Genomic DNA, 20,661 nt, shown 5'->3' with positions numbered 1-20,661 from the left:
TGAAATCCAAAGGACCTAAGAGAAATGGTCTAGATAGAGAATAGTAGAGGACCTAGGACTGAGCCTTGCAGTACTCCAACTGATAAAGGGAGCAGAAGTGGATCCAGAGAATTTAACACTGAAAGAGTGATTAGATAGGTAGGATGACAGCCAGGATAGGACAGTTAATTAATAAACTGGTAGTTGCGCAAATCAATTTATAGGCTATAACAGGTGCATAAAAGGGTGGGGTTATCCTAAAAGGAAAAAACAGAGACAAATTCCCCCAGCACACTGCTATAGCCAGCAACAGATCTGCTATTTCTACTGTAGATAAAAATGAAAAAGTCTCAGTTGCACACATTTGCAAATGTATGTTGAAGCCACCCACCACGCCAAGGTGCTTTTGCGAATAGGATAGGACAGTGTCTTCAAGACCTAGGGATTGTAGCATTTGTATTAGGAGAGAGTGATCAAATGCAGCAGAGAGACCCAGGAGAATTAGAAGAGTATTGACCTTCAGTTTTTGCTGTTCTTCAAATCATTGACAACCTTGGTCAGCGCAGTCTCTGTGGAGTGTTGAGAGCAAAACCTGACTGCAGCCTGAAGAGAATCCAGTAGGTTGTTTGCTGAAGAAAGTGTGTGAGGCAAGTGTAGGCAATTCTATCGAGAAGCTTGGAGGGGCATGGTAGCTGAGAGATGGGGCGGTAATTTGAGAGCGAGTTTAAGTTAGAATTGTGATTTTCAGAATAGGAGTAATCACTGCATGCTTGAATAGTGATGGGAAAAATACCAGTAGAGAGAGAGAAAGATTACAGATTTTAGTTAGAGATGGAATGAGCACAGAAGACCGGAACATACCAATTTGTGAGGGTATGGGATCAAGAGGACAGGAGGTAGAGTAGGAAGATGAGAATAAAGCAGAAACTTCCTCTTCATTTGTGGGATTAAATGATGAGAGAGTGTCAGAGGGTACTACAAAGAAATTGAGCTGATTGCTTGTTGAGGGAGAGGATACCATTTCAATTCTGATCTTATCCATTTTATCCTTGAAAAAGGAAGCCAGATCCTGGGCACTGATGGTAGTCGGAGGGTTTGGGGTGAGAGGATTGAGAAGAGATATAAATGTGTTAAAAAGACGTTTGGGGTTAGAAGCCTGAGAATAGATGAGAGATTGGAAGTATGTTTGTTTTTCAGTGTCCAGGGCATTTCTATAGGAATGGTAGATACCAGTATATGTGATGAAATCATTAGAGGTACAAGATTTACGCCAGTGACGTTCTGCTTTACGAGAGTTTTTGTAGAGTTCGTGTTACTTTAGTGTGCCACGGTTGGCAACGAAGTCTACGTGGATTAAGTAGTGTCGTTGGAGCCCCTTGATCAAGGGCAGTTGCTAGGGTTTGGTGAAAATGGGGTATTGCCCGATCAGGGGAGGAGAATGTAGGAATTGGGGAGAGAAGGTGTTGGAGAGGGGTGGAAAACTGTTGAAGGTCAATAGGGTTGATATTCCTGCGGTTGTGAGGAGGATTGGAAGAGTTTGACACTAGGGAGGGTAAAGAACTGGGGGTGAGCGAGTATATAATAAGGTGGTGATCCGAGAGGGGAAAGGGTGTGTTAAGAAATTTAGAAACTGAGCGTAGTCTAGAGAAAACAAGATCAAGACAGTGTCGTCTTAGTTTCTGGCGACAGGGTGAGGCTGTTAAAGTTATTGAATTTAAATAGGAAAATAGTTTGAGTGTTCACTAGAGGTGAGTGAAGTAATGAAGGGGCAATGTGGACAGAGGTATGTGTTGCAGGATGGGTGAGGGTTGATATAGTCTGAAAGATAATGTCATGAAAAGAGAGAGAAAAATATTTTGGAAAACATTGGTATTTATGAGTAAAACTGCAAAATTTAGGGAATTAAAAGTATCTAATTGCAGTGTCCTGTGTAATTAGAGAAGTAGTACAGAGTGAGGCTGCCGCAAATTTAGTTTATTCATGGATGTCTGAATAGTATGGAGTTATTATGTGGGGGAGTGGGTGGAAGTGTTGAATGGAGAGAAATAAAGAGCAGGTGATTGTGTAGCTGAGTTTTTGGAGAGTCATGAGAGAGGAGTGGTTCAAATTCAGTATCTTTTCTTCCTACTTGTGATGGCCGACAGCCTTAAGTAGAATTGAAAGCACAATGAGATAGAGGACTGAAATAGCTCTAGCATGGGTAGGGAGTGGCCGAGCAAGTAGTACAGCAGGCTGATTAAACAGAGGCAATGTTGCAGGTAAAATAAACTGACAAATAAAACAAATGTTCATGAGCTGACTAGACAATAAGATCAGAGTCCAAAACAGTCCATCTTGTGTGAAGCTTGTAGCCAGAGAGAAATGGAAACATCAGGGGTAGAATATGGCGTTTCAAGTGAATACTGACTGTTGTCCTTGTGTAGCTGTGATAATAGGCAGAATGTTCTTTTTCTGTTTAACTCTGGTATAACTTCGGATTATGCTGTTTACATTTTTTGTTTTACACTTGTATCTATACACTTCGAGCTATACACACTAACTATGCAGCCATTCTAATGCATTATGTATATTAACCTTTAAATACGAATTTGAAGTGTACAGTTATGATTGCAATATTAACTTAACAATAGCCTACCTCCCAACATTTGAGTAGGCAGCATTCAGGTTCATGTTGTGGTCTCACCCTAGGGATATGCCTAGTGCATTTGAAGCGCTGCACTGTTTCATACCCTCCAGTCCACCATTCAATGTCCATAATAAAACATTACAAATTGAAAGTAACTGAGCTCATCAGTACGACCCATTCTAAGTGACATATTGGATATCATCTTTCCAACAAATCAGTTTAGCAAATTTCAGTCTGCTAGAGCTGCCCAGGTCAACTGCTGTTACTGCAAAATAGAAACATCTAGGAGCAACAGCTCAGTCGCAAATTGGCTCTCAGACTATTTTTATGCTCTATGCACGTTAGCACTTGGTGCTTCCGCTCTGTCAGTTGCAACAATGAAGGGGTTCCAAACCGCCTTTAGATGCAATGCCCCCATAAGACCTGTTCGTTAAGAACTTCAAGTATTGGGTTGGATTGGAAAAGTACACTACCATTCCACTCTGGAGCAGTGGAAACGCGACCTCGGTCATGAAAAATCAAGTTTCAACGTTTGATAGTTACATATGTGTCTCTGATGCCAGCAGAAGGCTTGCTGCCAACTGTAAAGTTTGGAGGAGTAATAATGGGTTGGCCTGGGCTCTTTAGTTCCAGTGAAGGGAAATCTTAATGCTACAGCATACAGTGACCACCTAGAACTTTGGCAACTGTTTTGGGCAGGCTGTTGCCTGTTTAACCCAGATGGTGCCACTGTACATAAGGTGAGGTCCATAAAAAAAAGTTTATTTGAGTTTGCTGTACAAGATGAAAAATACAAATTATGCTTACTGTTGATTCCTTTTCTTAAAAATACTCCATGAGTGCCCAAAATTTCCACCCATGTTTTAGGACTGTGAAGTTCTCAGACATGAAAAGCTGAATTATATTATGTCTAGGGATGTTTTTTTTTGTTGACCTGTCTCTACCTTAAGAAAAGTGATTTGAAAACCATTGCAACTACATCCACAGAGTACTTTGAGCAAAAGGAATTAACAGAATTGTTATAATTCACATTTTTCTGCCAGAAGCATGATTTCATCTGGGGTCTCCCAAGAGAGCTCTCTGGCTTCATTAAGGTGTCTGTAGTTTACATGGCTGCTCTTAAGTGAAAAGGAGTCTCTCTCTGGCTCACATGAACAAGGGGACATATGAAGAAACTTCAGCTGGGTCTCCTCACATAACTACAAAGCAAAAAAAAAAGCTGCATGCAAACATTCTGGAGATGAGGACAGAACACAATGTGGTAGGCAAAGACAACAGCATTACAAATCCCAGATACATCCATAGGAATAGTCATTGCACAAAAAAGTTATTGAAATAATTGTCCAGAAGTTCAGACTTGATGGAATAAGTTAGATAGCGACAGTTCAAAGCTGGTCTTCTGTTGTTTGCATTAGCTTAGGAAGTACTCCAATGCTAATCTTGGAGCAATTGTGTACAATTGCACTTGCGGTGTAAGGGAGTTTCTGACAAGGTGATAGAAGTATTCCTTAAACCTGGAAAACAGAACTTTTCCTTTTCTTCTTTTTTTTTTTTTTTAATAAAATATATATACCGTATATACCCGTGTATAAGCCGAGTTTTTCAGCACATTTTTGTATGCTGAAAAAGGCCCCCTCGGCTTATACACGGGTGAACTTACCTGGTGTCCGGTCCCTCAGTTGTTAAGTTCTAGGGAGCAAAGCTCCACAGCCGCGTTTCTGGCTACAGCCTTTTCCTTCCCCCGCAGTGGAACGCATGTGCGTTCCACTGACAGGAAGTTCGGCATTTGGAACGCAAACTTGCGTTCCAAATGCCGAACTTCCTGTTGGTGGAACGCACATGCGTTCCACTGCGGGGGAAGGAAAAGGCTGTAGCCAGAAACTCTGCTGTGGAGCTTTGCTCCCTAGAGACTCTAGGACGCAGCGCAGTGCCTGCTTGAGATTTACTGTAGCTGTTCCCATCGCTGCCTTCCTTTTTCGTGGAACTCTGGAGCATGGAAGGCAGGCAACACCCCCAAGTCCCACAGAATCCACACTGAACCATAAGGATAGAAGATTTCCGTGGCACACCACATACTGGAGCGATGGCCTAACGCCACTCAATGCACCCTGAACCCCCTTACACCACCAAGGTAATTGTAACATCTTTCAACCATTTAAACATGTTAAAGCCTTTTCACCACAGTGTATAGGTGCGCTAAATACATTTTGGAAAGTCATAAATTGGTTAACAATCCATTACTTAGACGACAAGCAAACAACACACATGATATAAAAATGCATATAGAGATGTAAATTAAAAACATAATGAATAAATCTAAAAAAATTACCAGTAGCTGCTGCATTTCCCACCCTAGGCTTATACTCGAGTCAATAAGTTTTACCATTTTTTTGTGATAAAATTAAGTACCTCGGCTTATATTCGGGTCGACTTATACTCGAGTATATACGGTAATTATGGTTTGGTGGATATTTATTCTGCCATGCAATTCCAAATTGGAGGATCATACTTCCACTCGCTTTCCATGTATTCTTGATTTTCTAAACAATGGTTTCAACAAAGCCCTCATTTCCCAGAACTCTTGATGGGGATCTTCATTTTTAAGTGTTTTCTTTCAAAAATTAAACAGAATTGTTCAGTTTTAAACCTTTTTAGCAACACCTTGGGATCTTGGTGTTGTCCTGGACATCTTAATGTTTAATTATTTTGAACCTTTACAGTAAGTCTCACACAGTGGTATTTCTGGTAGCAATTGTGTTTGCATAACGATTGATGAAATTTCATGTCCTTTGCAGTTAGGAGCCATTTCTGAATATCTTTACGGTGGATTTATGAACTAATCCAACTTTCCTACACAACACCTCTTACTGTTCATATAAATCGGGATAAAAGATTACATGCAGTGGATCTTCTCAGGGCAATGTTGGTTTACCTTTCCAGAGCAAAGGAATTTAGAAAAAAAATTATCAATTATCCGTCCTGTAAGACTTCGACAAGGATACGTTCCGTCCACCTTATGCATCATGGATCAGAGAGGTCATTCCACAGGCTTATAAGACTTGAGGTGCTGGAAATTCTCCAAGAACATTTTATAAGGATGGGTGCAACATTCTGGGTATGCAGGGCTTTAGCAGAAGCTCTCTGCAAAATAGCAGGGTACTCATCGATTTACACCATTACCAGATGTTATTTTCTGGATGAAGTTGATAAGGAAATGGGAGAATTATTGCTGTTAGTTTAATTTCCTTGTGATGGGAGCCCAATATTCCCACCCATATTGTCTATATTTTTCAGAGACTGCTTGGGAAGTTTCTCAGAGACATCAAGGGTAGAGTCACACTATTTACATTCCAGGGACTTTTCTTTTTCCTGTCTCTACTTGCTGAATAGGGAGTTTATTCTATGGCTGCCATAGAGTATCTCAAGGAAATAAATTTAATGGTAATAATTCTGTTGTGTAAGTCATTTTAGAATTACCTTAGTTTTCCGTTTTCTTTTTTAATGCTGCCACAGCAAATAAATTTAAAGAATAGGATTGTAAAACCTTTCCTTCACCTTGCTTCACTTGAGTGATCATAAACCGCTGTTTCCTAGGTCCCAGAAGATTTATACATAACTGAGATGGAAGCTTCTGTGACGAGATCTTTTTTGCCCAGAGGCTAAGAATAAATGGTATTCTTTGCTTATTATCTAAAGTGAAATGTTGGGTTATTTCATTGCAAATGAAGGCTGATGCAGAGTATTTATTTTTTTATTTGCTTCTATAAAACCTATTGTGCAAGAATTGGTATGAACTAGCATAGTATTCCTTAGTTGAGAGTGTTTAGTATCATGTCAGTCTATTCCTCTAAAACAGGCAAATGGTAAATACTCACTGATGGGCAAAACACAAATGAATTTTAAATGAGCAATATCCACATGGTTTGTTCGTATAATAGTAACTGTATAGCTGGCCACGTGTAGATACTGTTGTCCAGTTTGGTCATCAATGCCCAAATTGACATACGCAATGTTGTTTTTTCCACACAGGACAGGATCAGTCTCCAATCCAATTTGAATTAATTTGCTCCATGAGAGAGAGAACTTGGGTCAGCTGATGACCTTCATTTTGTTTGAAGTCCTTGGCTGACTTTAAAGTGGAGTGGAGCACACAGTGACCAGGTGAACATTGCAATCCATTTATATGGCTTGGTGCATTTAGCCTCCAGCATGGGGGAAATATGTGATTTGGAAATGGGTTTTAGCTGACCTCCTGTGAGTTGTATTGGGGCATATGGAAACCCCCCTTATCTAGAATGTCCCAAGCCTTATAGATATGAACTACTTGCTTTTAGCAGTGATTTTTCAGGTTATATATTGACACTTTTAGACTCCATACACATGTTTGTCAGTTCTCTTTAACATTCATTCTCTGGTCAATGATTACCATGTGCCTTCTTTAATTTTTCCTTTATTTTTATTTTTACCTCTCTATCTGCGCATGTCGTAATATGTTTCTTTCATGCATTGAGCAGCACATCATTAAAATAAGTGCATGGATAACCGCTAGAGTGATGAAAATCGAGTGCAGATGCGTCTTTGATGTACTTTTCAACACTCTACTACTAGGGAGTCTATCTCAACAACAATTTAAGATAGCTTGGTAGTTTAAGTAGCAAATGACCCATAGGATACTTAAACATTTAAATAATAAAGTTAACATACAAGTTTATTTATATAGCGCCAGTAAATTTCGTAGCGCTTCATAATTGAAAGTTACTTTTACAAGGTCACACAAAACAAAGCAGTTTGTGTTAAAAGATGACGAACAGTAAATTGTGAATCTCCCTAAAAATGAAATAAGTTATTGTATTAGAAAATATTAGCTAAAATCAAATCTTACTCTTGACCTGTGCTACAAATTAATAAAAGTTTTTGTGTATAACATCACACTAAAAGAAAACTGATGTGCATAAACAATAAACTACAGACCTGAGTATTTTGAAAAGAGTACAAAATTATAAAATGTCACATGCAGCACTCACCTGAGCCTACGACAAAGTGTTAATTACAACAAAACCACCTGTTTGTCTACAAATAATTAATATAGTCAAAATGTGATCTCAAAACCACTAGCTTTGTCCAAATACTGCCACCACCAAGAGTTGTTTTCAAAGCTAATACTTTATGGGACCTCTTAGGTTTTCCCTAATTTATATCCATATGCAATCAAACTTAATTTAGCCAGAGTTTGTAAGCCAAACAATATCCTTTATTTCAGTTATGTAGCATTTATAAAGTGACCAAGCTATCTAGCTTTTGTGAATTTGTTAAGAAAACAAAGACATAATGTTATTAAGTGTTATTTAATTTGACAGTGTTTAAGATAAGGATAATAAAATTACATACTGTATTAAAAAAAATAAATAAAAAGTTTCTTAAAATAAAGGGAGAAAACCAGGAATAGAAAAAATTTACTTCTGTCCTGTCGTGAGCAGAAACGTGGATTAATTCTTAACATATTGAACCCCGGGATATGAATAATGGTCATTCCTGACTATGTCATAATTCACAACCGGACTTTTAGCAGTTTGGAAGTGAGTTAGCCTGTGTTGATGATATTTACCTAGAATATACACAGGATTCAAAACGGTAAATGCAAAACTCATAAAATGTATAGTGTGCAGGACAAATTGGTGGCAATTTGTATTTTTAATAAATTAAAGCATTAGTTTGTTTTGTTTGGGTTTGTTTTTGGTAGAACTGTTTTTTTTCCAGCTTTCTGTGGTACCACCTAGAGTACTCATTTAGATTTTAACATCAGCTGAAAGCCTAATGCATCATGTATTATTTGTGTCTCATGGTCTTTCTCCATGTTCAATATATTGGTCATGGGTTCAGCCACAGAATAGCTGCCTCTAATTTCTGTTGGTGACTGGTGTACTTGTAAACACTTTTGTTGTGTTGTTTAAGAATCACAAAATCATAAGTCTTTTATCATTTGTATAATAGTAGCAGTTTTATGGCACTGTACTCCTAGAAATGTGACTGTATTTGTAATGACTATTCTTGTTTTTGCAGGCAACCACAAGATTTCACCTGGATTAACACACCACCTCAAAATTCACTTCAGCACAGCACTGCCAAATCCAGCTTTATCTCATTGCCCTTTGTTGACTGTGGGCAGGCAGCTATGCACAGCACCAACTTCACCAATCTGTTCACACCATCACTCCCATCCAGAGAAAAGTAGCCAGATTGTTGTGGTGTTCCTTTGTATCCACTTAAGTAATCCAGAACCAGTATTGCAGATGTTCAGTTGGACTGTTATTTAGACAACCAATAAATCACAAGATTCAAACAAAGATGCCTAGAAGTTTGTGCTCAGTAATTAGAGGGCAGAAAAAAAATAATTTCACCAAAATACATCATTAAGGATGAAGAAATGGTTACTGCACAACATCAGAGACTATTAAATAACAGCATCTTATGTGTGCTGATAGTGTGAAAGAAAGCACGTTCGATTAAAGAGAGCCAAGTCTGGGCATTCAGCTGACAAATAGACTTCACTGTGCACTGTGTGAACTGGGTCGTGAAATTAATTTACTTTTTTCCCTCCATGTCTTTTATTTGTTCTCTTCTCACTTCCTCAAATGGCCTAAATACCATTTAAATCATCACTTGGTGGTTGACTGGTTCTTGAAAGGAGAAGGTCATGCCTACTTTCTCTTGCTTCAAACCTACAAATGATCAGTGGCTTCAAGTAGGAGGTTTGCTGCACCAATAACCTATTAGGAGCCTGGAGAGTCAAGGGGGTGGGGGGCATTGAATATATGGCAAGAAAGTAAACTTAGTCTTTTCTTTCTTTCTTTTTGACCACTTAACCTCCTCCATTTAGAAACATTTTCTACCATAAGGTCTGAGTTATTCACTGGTTGTAACGCTTTGCACTTGTAGTGAAGTTTGTGTGGGACTGAATATAAAATAATAGACCATATTAACAACATAATAATGAAAACCTTGCTCTTGTATCTGTGTTTTAGGAAGAACAAGAAAACTTATAGCTTGCAGTAACATCAGATACTCAAAGTGAACATGGCAGAGTTGTCTGTTCCTATACACCTATGTCTTGTTGGATCTAATGAGGATTACTGCTTATGGATTATTCACATTTCTGATCATACGGCTTGAAGGAACAGTATTTTTTTTTGTTTCTTATGTGGTCAGCTGAATAACCAAAATGGGGTTAGCAATCGCTGTTCTCTAGGGACATAGCAGTTTAAAAGTTTTTTTTTTTCTTCTCAGCACAACTGGAATTTATTTAAAGCCTTTCAAAAAAGGTGTCCTGGAAATAATTTTTGCACAGTTCGTGTGCCTTTTCCTTCTGCTTTTTATGCAAATATGTGTTGGGTGCAAGAACCTGGCAGAACGTGACTTGGCATCAGAAAAGACTACGAGTTAAAGCAGTTGTGTTGTGCATTTAGAGGAACTTGGTGTATGTACTATTAAGCCTTAAATACTTGAAACCTTTACAATCCTCTCATTTAAGGAATCATGTCTGTGATGTTATTGAACAGCTCTGTTGTGATCCTGAAACTGGAATCTTTGGCTGCATACTTTTTTGCATAGTAGCTTGCTGGTTAGACACATCAGGGGAAAACAAAAAGCGGGATCAGTAACCATGAATGTCCAAAGGGAAACCAACCACACAACCTTCATGACAAGAATCCAGACTGCTGGTTAATTTTTTAAGCCAAATGTCCATCATTGTTTTGTATATGGATATCTGTTACTATGCATTATCTGCGCTGACCATTTAACACACTCAAAGTCTTCTTTAATACTTTGAGAACTTTGATCTAACTTAAATGCACCAGACTTTGGGAACTTCATCTACTTTATTTATTTGTTTTGACATATTTGGGGAATTGAGCTAAAACTTTTCAAAAGCATGTATGCATCCGTGGAGCATGGGCCCGTTCTTTGCAGTGATTCAAACATCTTATGCCTTTCTTGGAAAGGAAGGGTGCCAAAAAGTGAGAAAGAGAAACCAGTATGTCGAAGACGCTACTATGAGGAAGGGTGGCTGGCAACAGGCAATGGAAGAGGAGTTGTAGGTGTCACATTTACTTTGAGTCATTGCCGGAGAGATCGAAATACTCCTCAGAGGACCAACTTCAATCTACGAGGTCACAACAGTGAGGTGAGAATTTTATTTGAGTAAGATCGGTTGTGGTTACTTTAAAGATAATTGTTAATTTAATCATCTTATCAAACGTATATGTGTGTGCGTGTATATGTGTGTGTATATGTATATATATATATATATATATATATATATATATATATATATATATATATATATATATATATATATATCCCTTCTGTATCATGTAAACACCTAGTATGCTCAAGTCTTCTCTAAGTATTTAGAAGTCTGACACTAGATAGGTATGTGGTTGTAAATCTGCTATTAAACTACCCAGCAATCCTAGACAGCCTTATCATCAAAGTGGTCCAGCACTGTGCTTCTGTCACCTAGTAATTTGGACCTTTTTTTCAAATTCACTGCAGTGTTGCTAAAATTCTTTCTTAGTATCTCTTGTGGCTATGAGAAATCATGTAATGTAACAAGATGCTGAAGGATGTTTTGTAACACATTAAATTGTGTATATACATTATTAAAAAGCTGCATACATTTTTACTATATATGTAATCTCCTACACTTTGTGCAGTCCTTCTCTTTCTTTTTTTTTACCCCAACAGTAGACAAAGAAATATAAATACTGATATGCATTCACCAATGCATTTCAGCAGCAAGGATAGCTGTAGTGGTGATATTATTTTATTTACTCGTCAGTCACTGCTGAATGTAAAACAGTTTAAAAAAAATAAATAAAAAAATATATATATTTCCCTAAACTGTTATATCTGTTAATTTATACTTAATAGATTGGGTATAAATTGTGTTACTTCCTAAAACTTTGTGGTTGCATTATTCAGACAGGTTCTAAGATACAGGATGAAAACTACACATGAAAGTAATGACCTACTGTGGTGCATTTAGACTAAAAAGACTTGTTGGTCTAAAAAACTTAATTAGCATGATTAGTTTGCCTTCAGAAGTTACAAAACAAAGCCAAATTTCCTCCCCTAACACTGTCTCAGAAATAAATACATTTTCTATACAGAATACAACACAATACTAAAAAATAATTTGTAAATTTGCAAAGATGTACAGCAGTACACTACACACTACAAGTAAAATAGATATCTACAATAAGTTATTTCTACGTGATCCAACCATAGATGGGTATTACCGACTAATGTGCTAATTACTAATGTTTTGGTATTTTGTACACAATTTCCCATTTGTAGTCTAACTTTGCAATAATAGGCTTGTTTGTAGACATCATTAATGTAATTAAAAGGATGTACATTGCTAATTAAAAACTGAGGTATTGATCACAAAGCTGTTTGATGGATATATTTTGGGTTCAGGGCTTTGAAGCATCTAGCACCTGATTCATTAAGGATCTTAACTTGAGAAACTTCTTATTTCAGTCTCCTGGATAAAACCATGTTACAATGCAAGGGGTGCAGATTAGTATTCTGCTTTGCACATACGTTAAATACTGACAGTTTTTTTTATGTAGCACACAAATATCAACCTTAAATTTCAGTGTACAAATAAGCTATCAAGTATTTGTGTGCTACATGAAAAAACAGTCAGTATTTAACTGATGTGCAAAACAGAATACTTAATGAATCAGGCCCCTAGTGAGTAAAAATTACTGACCCAATAACATTAGTCACATTTGTATCTGTCGGTGAAAAGAAAAAAAAATTGTAAAAATTACTTCCTACTGTCACTAAACTACAACTGTTTTTTCCAAAATCAGCCATTAATTAGAAATGAATTATTTCCTTAAATGTACTATATCCTTTAGATAGTATGACTTTAATGTTTTCGTAGGAAATAAATATTATTTAACTTTTCTTATGTTGAGTCTTGCATAAAACAGCACAAACTTTAAGCCGGGTGCCCAGTGATATTGCATGTGAAATGGGATCACACATGACATGCGGTATGTAAAAGGCGCTTACACTTGGGATTTGACGGGCATACCATTGACCCCCATCTATTCACTTTCAATAAATGTGACTTAACAGAACAGGCAGCACCTGAACAATGTTGCTGTGTAACCGGAACTGCATATCGTGTCTTAGTAACAAATCTGTTCTGTCCCAGTACCTCATTGCATGCTTTTCCTTGTGTTAAACTATGTTGGATTTTTGCGCTATACTTTGGTTGTCTACTGTCTTATTGTTGCAGGATTCAAGTTGGGTTTCAGACCTGTTTAAAATATTTCTGGTTTTAAATGTAATTGTTACTTGTGCTACAGTCCTTTGTATTTCATGGATCTACAATAAACCCTTGAAAGTCTGCAGAGAAGCTTTTGAATACCCATCTAAGCTCTGTCTACATTAATATTCTTCTGTCCTTCTCCCCTTCTGCCATAACTATGAGAAATTACTCTGATGTATGCACCAAAGGTGTTTAAGTTCTTATTTAAAGAAAAAAAAAAACTATGTGGGATTGCTGCTTTAAATGCCCTCTGATGTATTTAAGTTGGAAAGTACCTAATAATTCCTGAGGTCAGTAAAACTGCAATACAGTAAAATGTAAAATGCATTGTTAAAAATAATAATTTTAAGCTATGTCTTTCTACTGAGGAAAAAAATTACTGTCTTTGACATAAATGACGGGAGAATAACGATGGGTGTAAGCCGGACAGTAATAAAATCACTACTTACCATATATCAGACATTAAGTTTTTCCGAAGGTTTAAATCACCGTCCACTGTAAAATCCGAATGGCCTAAACAGCTACATTACCAATTGACTGCATTTACTATGGACACAGTGAAAATGGAGCTTTTAAAGCAGCAATATCCAGACACCATGCCATGTACAATGGAATACAGACGTGGGGTCCAAGTATTTGCTTCTTTATAAGCGCAGTTTTCACTGTGTCCATAATAAATAACGTAATTTGGTACTATAGCTGTTAAGGCCATTCAGATTTTTACAGTGGACAGTGATTTAAACCTTCAGAAAAACTTCATGTCTGATATATGGTAAGTAGTGATTTTATTGTCGGGCTTACATCATTATTCTCACATTGTTTAAAACAATGTATGGTTTTACATTGCCATTCTACCGTACCCCACTTGTATCATTATTCACTAGTTTCAGTACTCATCCTGGTGTCTAACTATTTCCATTAACTTTGATCCTTGCTGACCTTATTACATTACAATTAATTCAGAGCCTTCACAGTATAGTAGAAGCTCCTGGTGGTCTGTCCAGTCGCAAGAATACTACTACTAACTTACTACCACTATAAATCGGTGGTTATTTTTTTTTTCATAGTAACCATAACTAATTTCGGAGCATGCATTCTGGAGTTGCCTATTCTTGCTCTCAGTCGGTGAACAGGAGCCACAAAGGGTAATTGTTGAGAGAAGTAACCATCGAGTGGTTTTGCCATAAGAAAAGTCTGGCAAGTGCTTTTGTATTTTCAATGTTTGCTTTCAGGTGGTCTTTTAAAGCTGCACCTAGGTAAATTAAGATAAATGAGGCATGTAATGAGCAATTCAATTAAGCTAACCAACTTTAAATGGCATACAGGGAGGGGTATGAGCAAAAAGGACCAATGACAATCCACAATCTCTTAATTGGGGGTAGTGTGCACTGTAGTAAATGTTTTACTAGGTGGTGGCTCAGCTTTAAATTTAACAGGTTAAATGATGTACCACTTGTATCTATCATTGTTATCCTCCTGCACTATATCCATAAAGTATTTTACCCCCTGTACCACCCAGGTAAGAAATGACCCTGGAAGGTACACTACATTGCCGAAAGTATGTGGACTCTTCTAATTGGTGTGTTTGGCCATTTCGGCCGCAACCATTGCTAACTGGTGTATAAAATGTAGCATACAGCCATGCAATTTTAATAGTTATGCATTAGCAATAGAATGGGTGACACTGAAGAGCTCAATGGCTTTCAACATACCACTGTCATAGGATGCCACCATAGGAAGTAGAAACATCTAGGAGCAACAATATCTCAGTCTTAAAGCGGTAGGCCACAAATGCTCACAGAACAAGACCGTCGGGTGCTGAAGTGCATAAAAATTGTTCGTCCTTTGTTCCAACCCTCACTACCAAGTTACAAACTGCCTCTGTAAGCAAAGTCCAAACAAGAACTGTTTGTTGGGAGCTTCATCAATTGGGTATCCATGGTCAAGAAGCCACATGCAAAAATGACGACCATTGACCGTGCCACACCCTCTTACGCCCACTGTCCCTGGACTCCACCACAAAATGTTGGCAAGCATGTATTATCCTTAATAATTCACAGCTGCTAATTCACAGTTTGTGTGAATGTATGTGTAACAAGCCTTAGTCGCTCATGTTAAACTAAGTTGTTTTTTTTTCGTTTTGGTCTCTTGATATAGATGGATATGTAGTAGTTACAAGTAGTAAATAAATTAAACCACTTTGGTAACTGAGGGACCCAATATTTGTGTGGCAGTCTTTATTAGAAATGGCGTAACATAATGGTGTGGTTTAGAAGGAAAAATCTGTAATTCAGCATACAATTGTTTTATTCATTGCAGATGTGTTTTTTTAGCTATGTATTGTACTTATTTTGACTAGATGTAGTTCACTGTACTTTAAATTGGATGATTGTAGTATATGCAGATAATTAAATTGTGATTTGACGTGGGATAACAATAAGCAAAACTGAATAATGTATTGTTTGATTGACAGCTTCTCATAAGTAATATAGTTTAAACCTTAGTCGAATATGTGACCTCTAGTTTAAATAGAATATGAAAGTAAACTTCTGTCAGTATTTTAAACTCTTCCATTTTCACAATTACACAAAAGTGTCTCTGATATGTATGCTACTTCTACTCAAGGATACAATTGGTGATGAGGTAAGAGCTGTTATAATCTAAGGCAAGGCAGCTCAACAGGGAAAATGATGAGATTTATTACTTATTGTACCTTTTTAGTCACAGAATGAAAATTAATCTGAATTTTCAGATGTTATCACAAAAGGTCGCTAAATTATCTCAGACATAGGACATACACTGCTCCGGTTCTCAGAGAGAGCACTAGGGACAATAACATTAAAGCACCAATACATTTATCATGATGTACAAAATTAAAAAAATAGTTTAAAATTAGATGGTCTATGGAGTATAAATGAGGGTAAAAACTATTGTTGATAGAAATTACCTATGTTGTATGCACTTCATGGGTAGTGCTATTCTATTTTGAAAACTATTTCCCAGAATGCTTAGGGAGTTGGAATGTCAGACCCTCAATAGCTTTGTTCTTGATTGGTTCTATTACTTATTTAGGGATCTGCTGGGGTCAGTACTTGTAAAACCAGGGCCTTTATTTTTAAAAACTGAACTATATGGTCATTTGTATGTAGTGCAGTTGCTTTGTTGGCAGTGTGGCTCAATTTGTTGCTGAATAATCATTTTAACATACTGCTTTAATATCCCTTTCTCATATCAGTGGTTTAATGAATAGTATTGGAATCAGAACTTTTTTAAAAACCTTTCTAGTTAATTAAATCTGAAACATAACATGATCATTATTGAAAATGCAATATCTTTTGGTTCCCTGTTTTACACTGTATCTTTGTGAAAGGTAAAGTGGATTGGGAGTATTTCCTGGGCACTTCAACAGAAACACTTTTTACAGCCAAATTTGAAAAACGTTCTGATGGCATTTGTCAAATTATGCTTCACATTTATATTAACCTCAATTTTTATGCCCAGGTATTTCGATGCTATCTATACGTATTATCATTACTCAAAAGACTGAAAGACTATCACTAATTTGGCAGTATTAGAGGTAGTGTACTGCATAGTCTTGTTTTTCATCTTGCCGCAATGATGCAGGATAGAGAGCTCTGCCACACATAAACAGAGACGGCACTAACTAGAGAGTTGCCTACAAACATAGAATTTGATGGCAGATAAGAACCGCTTGGCCTATCTAGTGCCTGGGGCACCTAAAACATTGAGTGAGTGACTTATGTCAGATAATACTTTGTTATGTAACACAAATGCTTTGAAACATTAGATAAGTAATTTATTTGCCCATGAATATGTATGTAAGTTCTCCTTAAATTAACCACAGTAGATAGTTTAGGCCTTCAGACTGGGAATCCATCTTTAAAAAGTTATGGCTCTTTATGGCACTTAAAAAATGTGTATTGATTTGTGTGGGAAAGCATTTCTTACATACCCACTAGGTGATAGCCTGTGTTGTTTCCAGCATTGTGTTGCATTTTCCCATTCATATACATGACCCATTCATTTTTAAGCTGCAAAGCATCGGTAATTGTTTTTCCTCCATGTCTGTAAAGATTCAATTAATATCTTTTAAAGGGTGATTATACCATGGAATCTCTGGGACTTTCCCTCACCACCAGCCAATCGCATGCAGCCAGTGAGGAAGAAATATTTATGACTGGCTAAGCAGTAAACTGATTCTTTTCTCATTCTTTAGCGGGACTCAGAAGAGAAGCAGTTTACTTAATGTATTTTTGTTTTGCTTTCCAATGGATTACAAAGAAATCTAGCTTGTGGATCAGTTATTTTTCACCTGTTGCTTAATGAATGGCGTTTAAGCACTTGACCTCATTGGCTGGTGGTCCTTTAAATACAGAGCGTGTTTCTCATTCAAACTTTGCTTATGATGAAATTGCTAGTACAGCAAAGAAACAAGTCAAGCTTGCTTACCGAGTTATTTTCTGTGGGGACTCATTATTTTTATTCAGTTTACTTCTGTTAGCCATATTCTGTTCACCTTTGCTGTCTTTCTATGTTCTTGCGTTTTTATATGCCGGTTCACTGCTACTGCCTATGTGCTAGGAATGTTATCTGAGATCTCATCATCATCTCCACTGTGACATCTGTAGATAACATTATTTGGTGGAGAGTTCCTTACAGTCCGTACACTTTATCATTTACAACTGTAGCGTTTTTCTGTATTTTAAGTATCAATACAATTTGAGTACACTAATAAAGAGACCCTTATAAGGAGACTTTGACTTGTTATGCAACTGATATGTACTTTATTTAGGTGGCTGCATTTACACTGGTATTTGTTACTTTTTTAATGCTATTTATATTGGATCTTTTGTTGTTTTTTTATAAATGTCTTCTTGTTAAAGCATGTTGAAATTAGCATAATTAACAGCATTCGTAGATTGGTTATCTACGAATGCCTGTTTAAAATCAACGGTATTGGATAAAATGACAATTTTATAATGTCTTTTAATTATTAATTAGCATAGCATACGGACTTAAAGTGTAAGGTCGTAGTTAATGATCAACAAGTTTCAAATATTTCAGTCATAATTTCCCCCTTGTGTGGTATCATGAAAAGGACAGTTCTTACCATGTTAATGCTGTTGAAGTGCTTGATTTTTGTAAACCCCAGGAGATTAACCGTTACATCAGTTGTGGCAGTTTCTCATCCTGCCACATTTGTGTCTTGGCCATTTTACATGAGCCCAGTGTCTACAGTAGTCTTGATTTAATATTGAAATTATTTCAAAGTGAGATTTGTTTTAAATTTCTTAATGCACTGTTGTAAGGAAAGAGATAATATAAAATATGTTGCTAATTAATTAATTAATGAAAATTGCCCCAGTCATTAAAGAAGCCATTTTTTTTTTGCACTCTCTACTCTCTGTGAATGAAATGTACTCATCTAGAGCAACTCCATGTATTCTACATTTTTACTCAGTAAGTGCATATTTATTTTTATGCTCTCAAGCTTTTTTATTTTATATATTTGTTTTATTTTTTTGAAATAGAATATAATTAAAAGAAAACACATGTGTTAGGGTAATTTACCTCTCCTTTATCAAGTCCCTTAAGGTATCATAGAGATATGATACTGGTTAACCAGGAGATCAGTAATCAAGACACAGACATGCCAATGTCAAGATGGAACTGAGCTGTGCTCATTTATTAGTGGGTTACATTTATACATGAAAAAACGTTTGATCTGGTTATAGGATATAAACACATGATTGATATTTTCCTGAGTAAATATAAATTTTCTGACAAAGATTGATAGTTCGCTTCATGGGTTCTTCTTATCAACTTTCGCTGGCGCCAGTACTCCCGATGTCATCATCCATTATTCCCTGTCCTAGACCTTCATCCGGGGTCCTTGAGATAGTTCAAGGCTGGAGCTGGTGATTATGCTGAATGTATTTTTAAGGCAATACCAACATTTTTAACTTCTTCACATATCATTATTACCATTAATGCTTGGGAACCTAAAGGTCCTTTCACACATGGACTAAAGAAAAGTCTATTCGATCTAAATATTGTTTTGTTTTGGTCTATTGATTGAGAGGTTACTAACAGAAATCAAAACTAACATGAGACACATTAAAGAGAATGCTGCAGATGAAGTTTATAGCTCTGGATAAAATGGTAGACATCCATTTTTCTGAATGTTTTTTCACCAGGATCAGAATAAAATGATGATGTTGTGCTGTAATTTGTATAATGTTTATGCCTGTGAGGAATTAAGTGTGTTTCAGATAGAGCTTTTCTTAATTTAATTTTTTAATATTTTATCTGTGTGCTCTCATTTCTTTTTAATTTTAAATATTGACCTTCAAAAACAGTATCAGATTACTGGATAATACACTAGTACCATGTATTTATGCAAGTACTATGCTTGCAAGTGCCGAGAGCAGCCGTGCATGACTGTTTACCAGGGGGTAATAGTCATGTTCTGCAAACATAGTACTTATTGCATATTTAATATACATGTCATCCAGTGTGTGTGAGTCACTGTATGTGTCACTGCTCTAATAGGAGTTGTTTATGCCATATTTATGATAAAACACATCATTTCTGAAGGGAGTTTCCTAATGTAACATATAATAGGGCTTTCACATTAAGAAATAATATTGAAACATTTCCTTAAGCAAAATCTATTCTCAATAAGAAGTGGTTCAGAGAATTACATCCTACACAAAGGACAAACAATGTGGTGCTGTACAGTTATCCATACATACAAATTAAGAGCACATAACTGAGAATTATAACAAGCATAGTCTCCCTTATTATTGTTTGAGCCCGTTCTGTTGCTCTCAGTGGATGACATACTGTTAAGAGTGTGCATTTCTTATAGATGCATACCACTCAGCAGTCCAGATTTCGGCGAGACAGTTTCAATTTTTTGACTAGGTACATTTTCTAGCACGTCATCTACCGTTTTATTTAGTCCTGGTTGGTAGCACCATACGGGCTGAATGTCATATGTCTATTTCTCTCAGGTATGTCTAAAAAATACTCCATCCAGAGTACAATATATTGAACACCCTAATTTACACAACAAATCTCTGCCCAATAAATTAGAGGGAGCATTTGCTGCCAATAAAAAAGAATGTTTATCTGTGATAGGACCTAAAGTGACTTTAACTGGCTCTGTTTCTTTTAAAGAAATTATGTGACCAGCGATCCCTATAGCATTTACAATTCTGTCAGTAATTGGTAATGCAATTTCATTTTTTAATACTGATCTTGCAGATCCCGTATCAATCAGATATTCATGCTTTATTACCATTAACTGTCATTGTTACAGTGGGGTCTTTTACATCTGTTCTTAATACTGGACAGATGTGCACAGGAGCTGCTGGAGACCTTCAATCAATATTATCTTTAGAAGTGGTTACTTGATCTGGCCTACCCCGATTATCTCTTTGCTTTCTAGGCTTCCTGCAATACTTAACAAAATGCCCCTTCTCCTGGCAATTATAGCAAATCATTTGTGATCTGTTACTCCTGACAGGATATGCATTCACCCTTGCTTTAGGTCCAACTCCCTGAATTGTAGCTTTAGCTGCTTCCATTTGCAAATGCATCAATTTTATTTCTGCTTGCACTTTTTTCATTACCATATTATCCTCATAATGTGCAGGAATTGCAGCTAAAGCATCAATATCTT

General features: G+C 36.7%; 1 protein-coding gene across 7 annotated transcripts in view; it reads left to right on the top strand.

Moving 5' to 3' along the window:
- TULP4 (TUB like protein 4) overlaps positions 1 to 20,661 on the top strand; it is a 248,047-nt gene that overhangs the window by 30,992 nt on the left and 196,394 nt on the right. For 2 of the 7 annotated variants that reach the window (XM_075203476.1, XM_075203475.1), the window contains exons 2-5: positions 6,200 to 6,277; positions 6,635 to 6,766; positions 8,034 to 8,181; positions 8,666 to 10,787. In XM_075203476.1, coding sequence (XP_075059577.1) covers positions 10,536 to 10,787 — 252 coding nt within the window. In that variant the 5' untranslated portion in view covers positions 6,200 to 6,277; positions 6,635 to 6,766; positions 8,034 to 8,181; positions 8,666 to 10,535. The remainder of the gene's footprint in view (positions 1 to 6,199; positions 6,278 to 6,634; positions 6,767 to 8,033; positions 8,182 to 8,665; positions 10,788 to 20,661) is intronic. The other 5 variants (XM_075203477.1, XM_075203479.1, XM_075203478.1 and 2 more) reach the window with 5 other exon arrangements.

The sequence above is a fragment of the Mixophyes fleayi genome, chromosome 3 (genome assembly GCF_038048845.1).
Source record: "Mixophyes fleayi isolate aMixFle1 chromosome 3, aMixFle1.hap1, whole genome shotgun sequence".
In the NCBI taxonomy this organism is placed as follows: domain Eukaryota; kingdom Metazoa; phylum Chordata; class Amphibia; order Anura; family Limnodynastidae; genus Mixophyes; species Mixophyes fleayi.
This window is presented reverse-complemented; position numbering and strand designations above follow the sequence as displayed.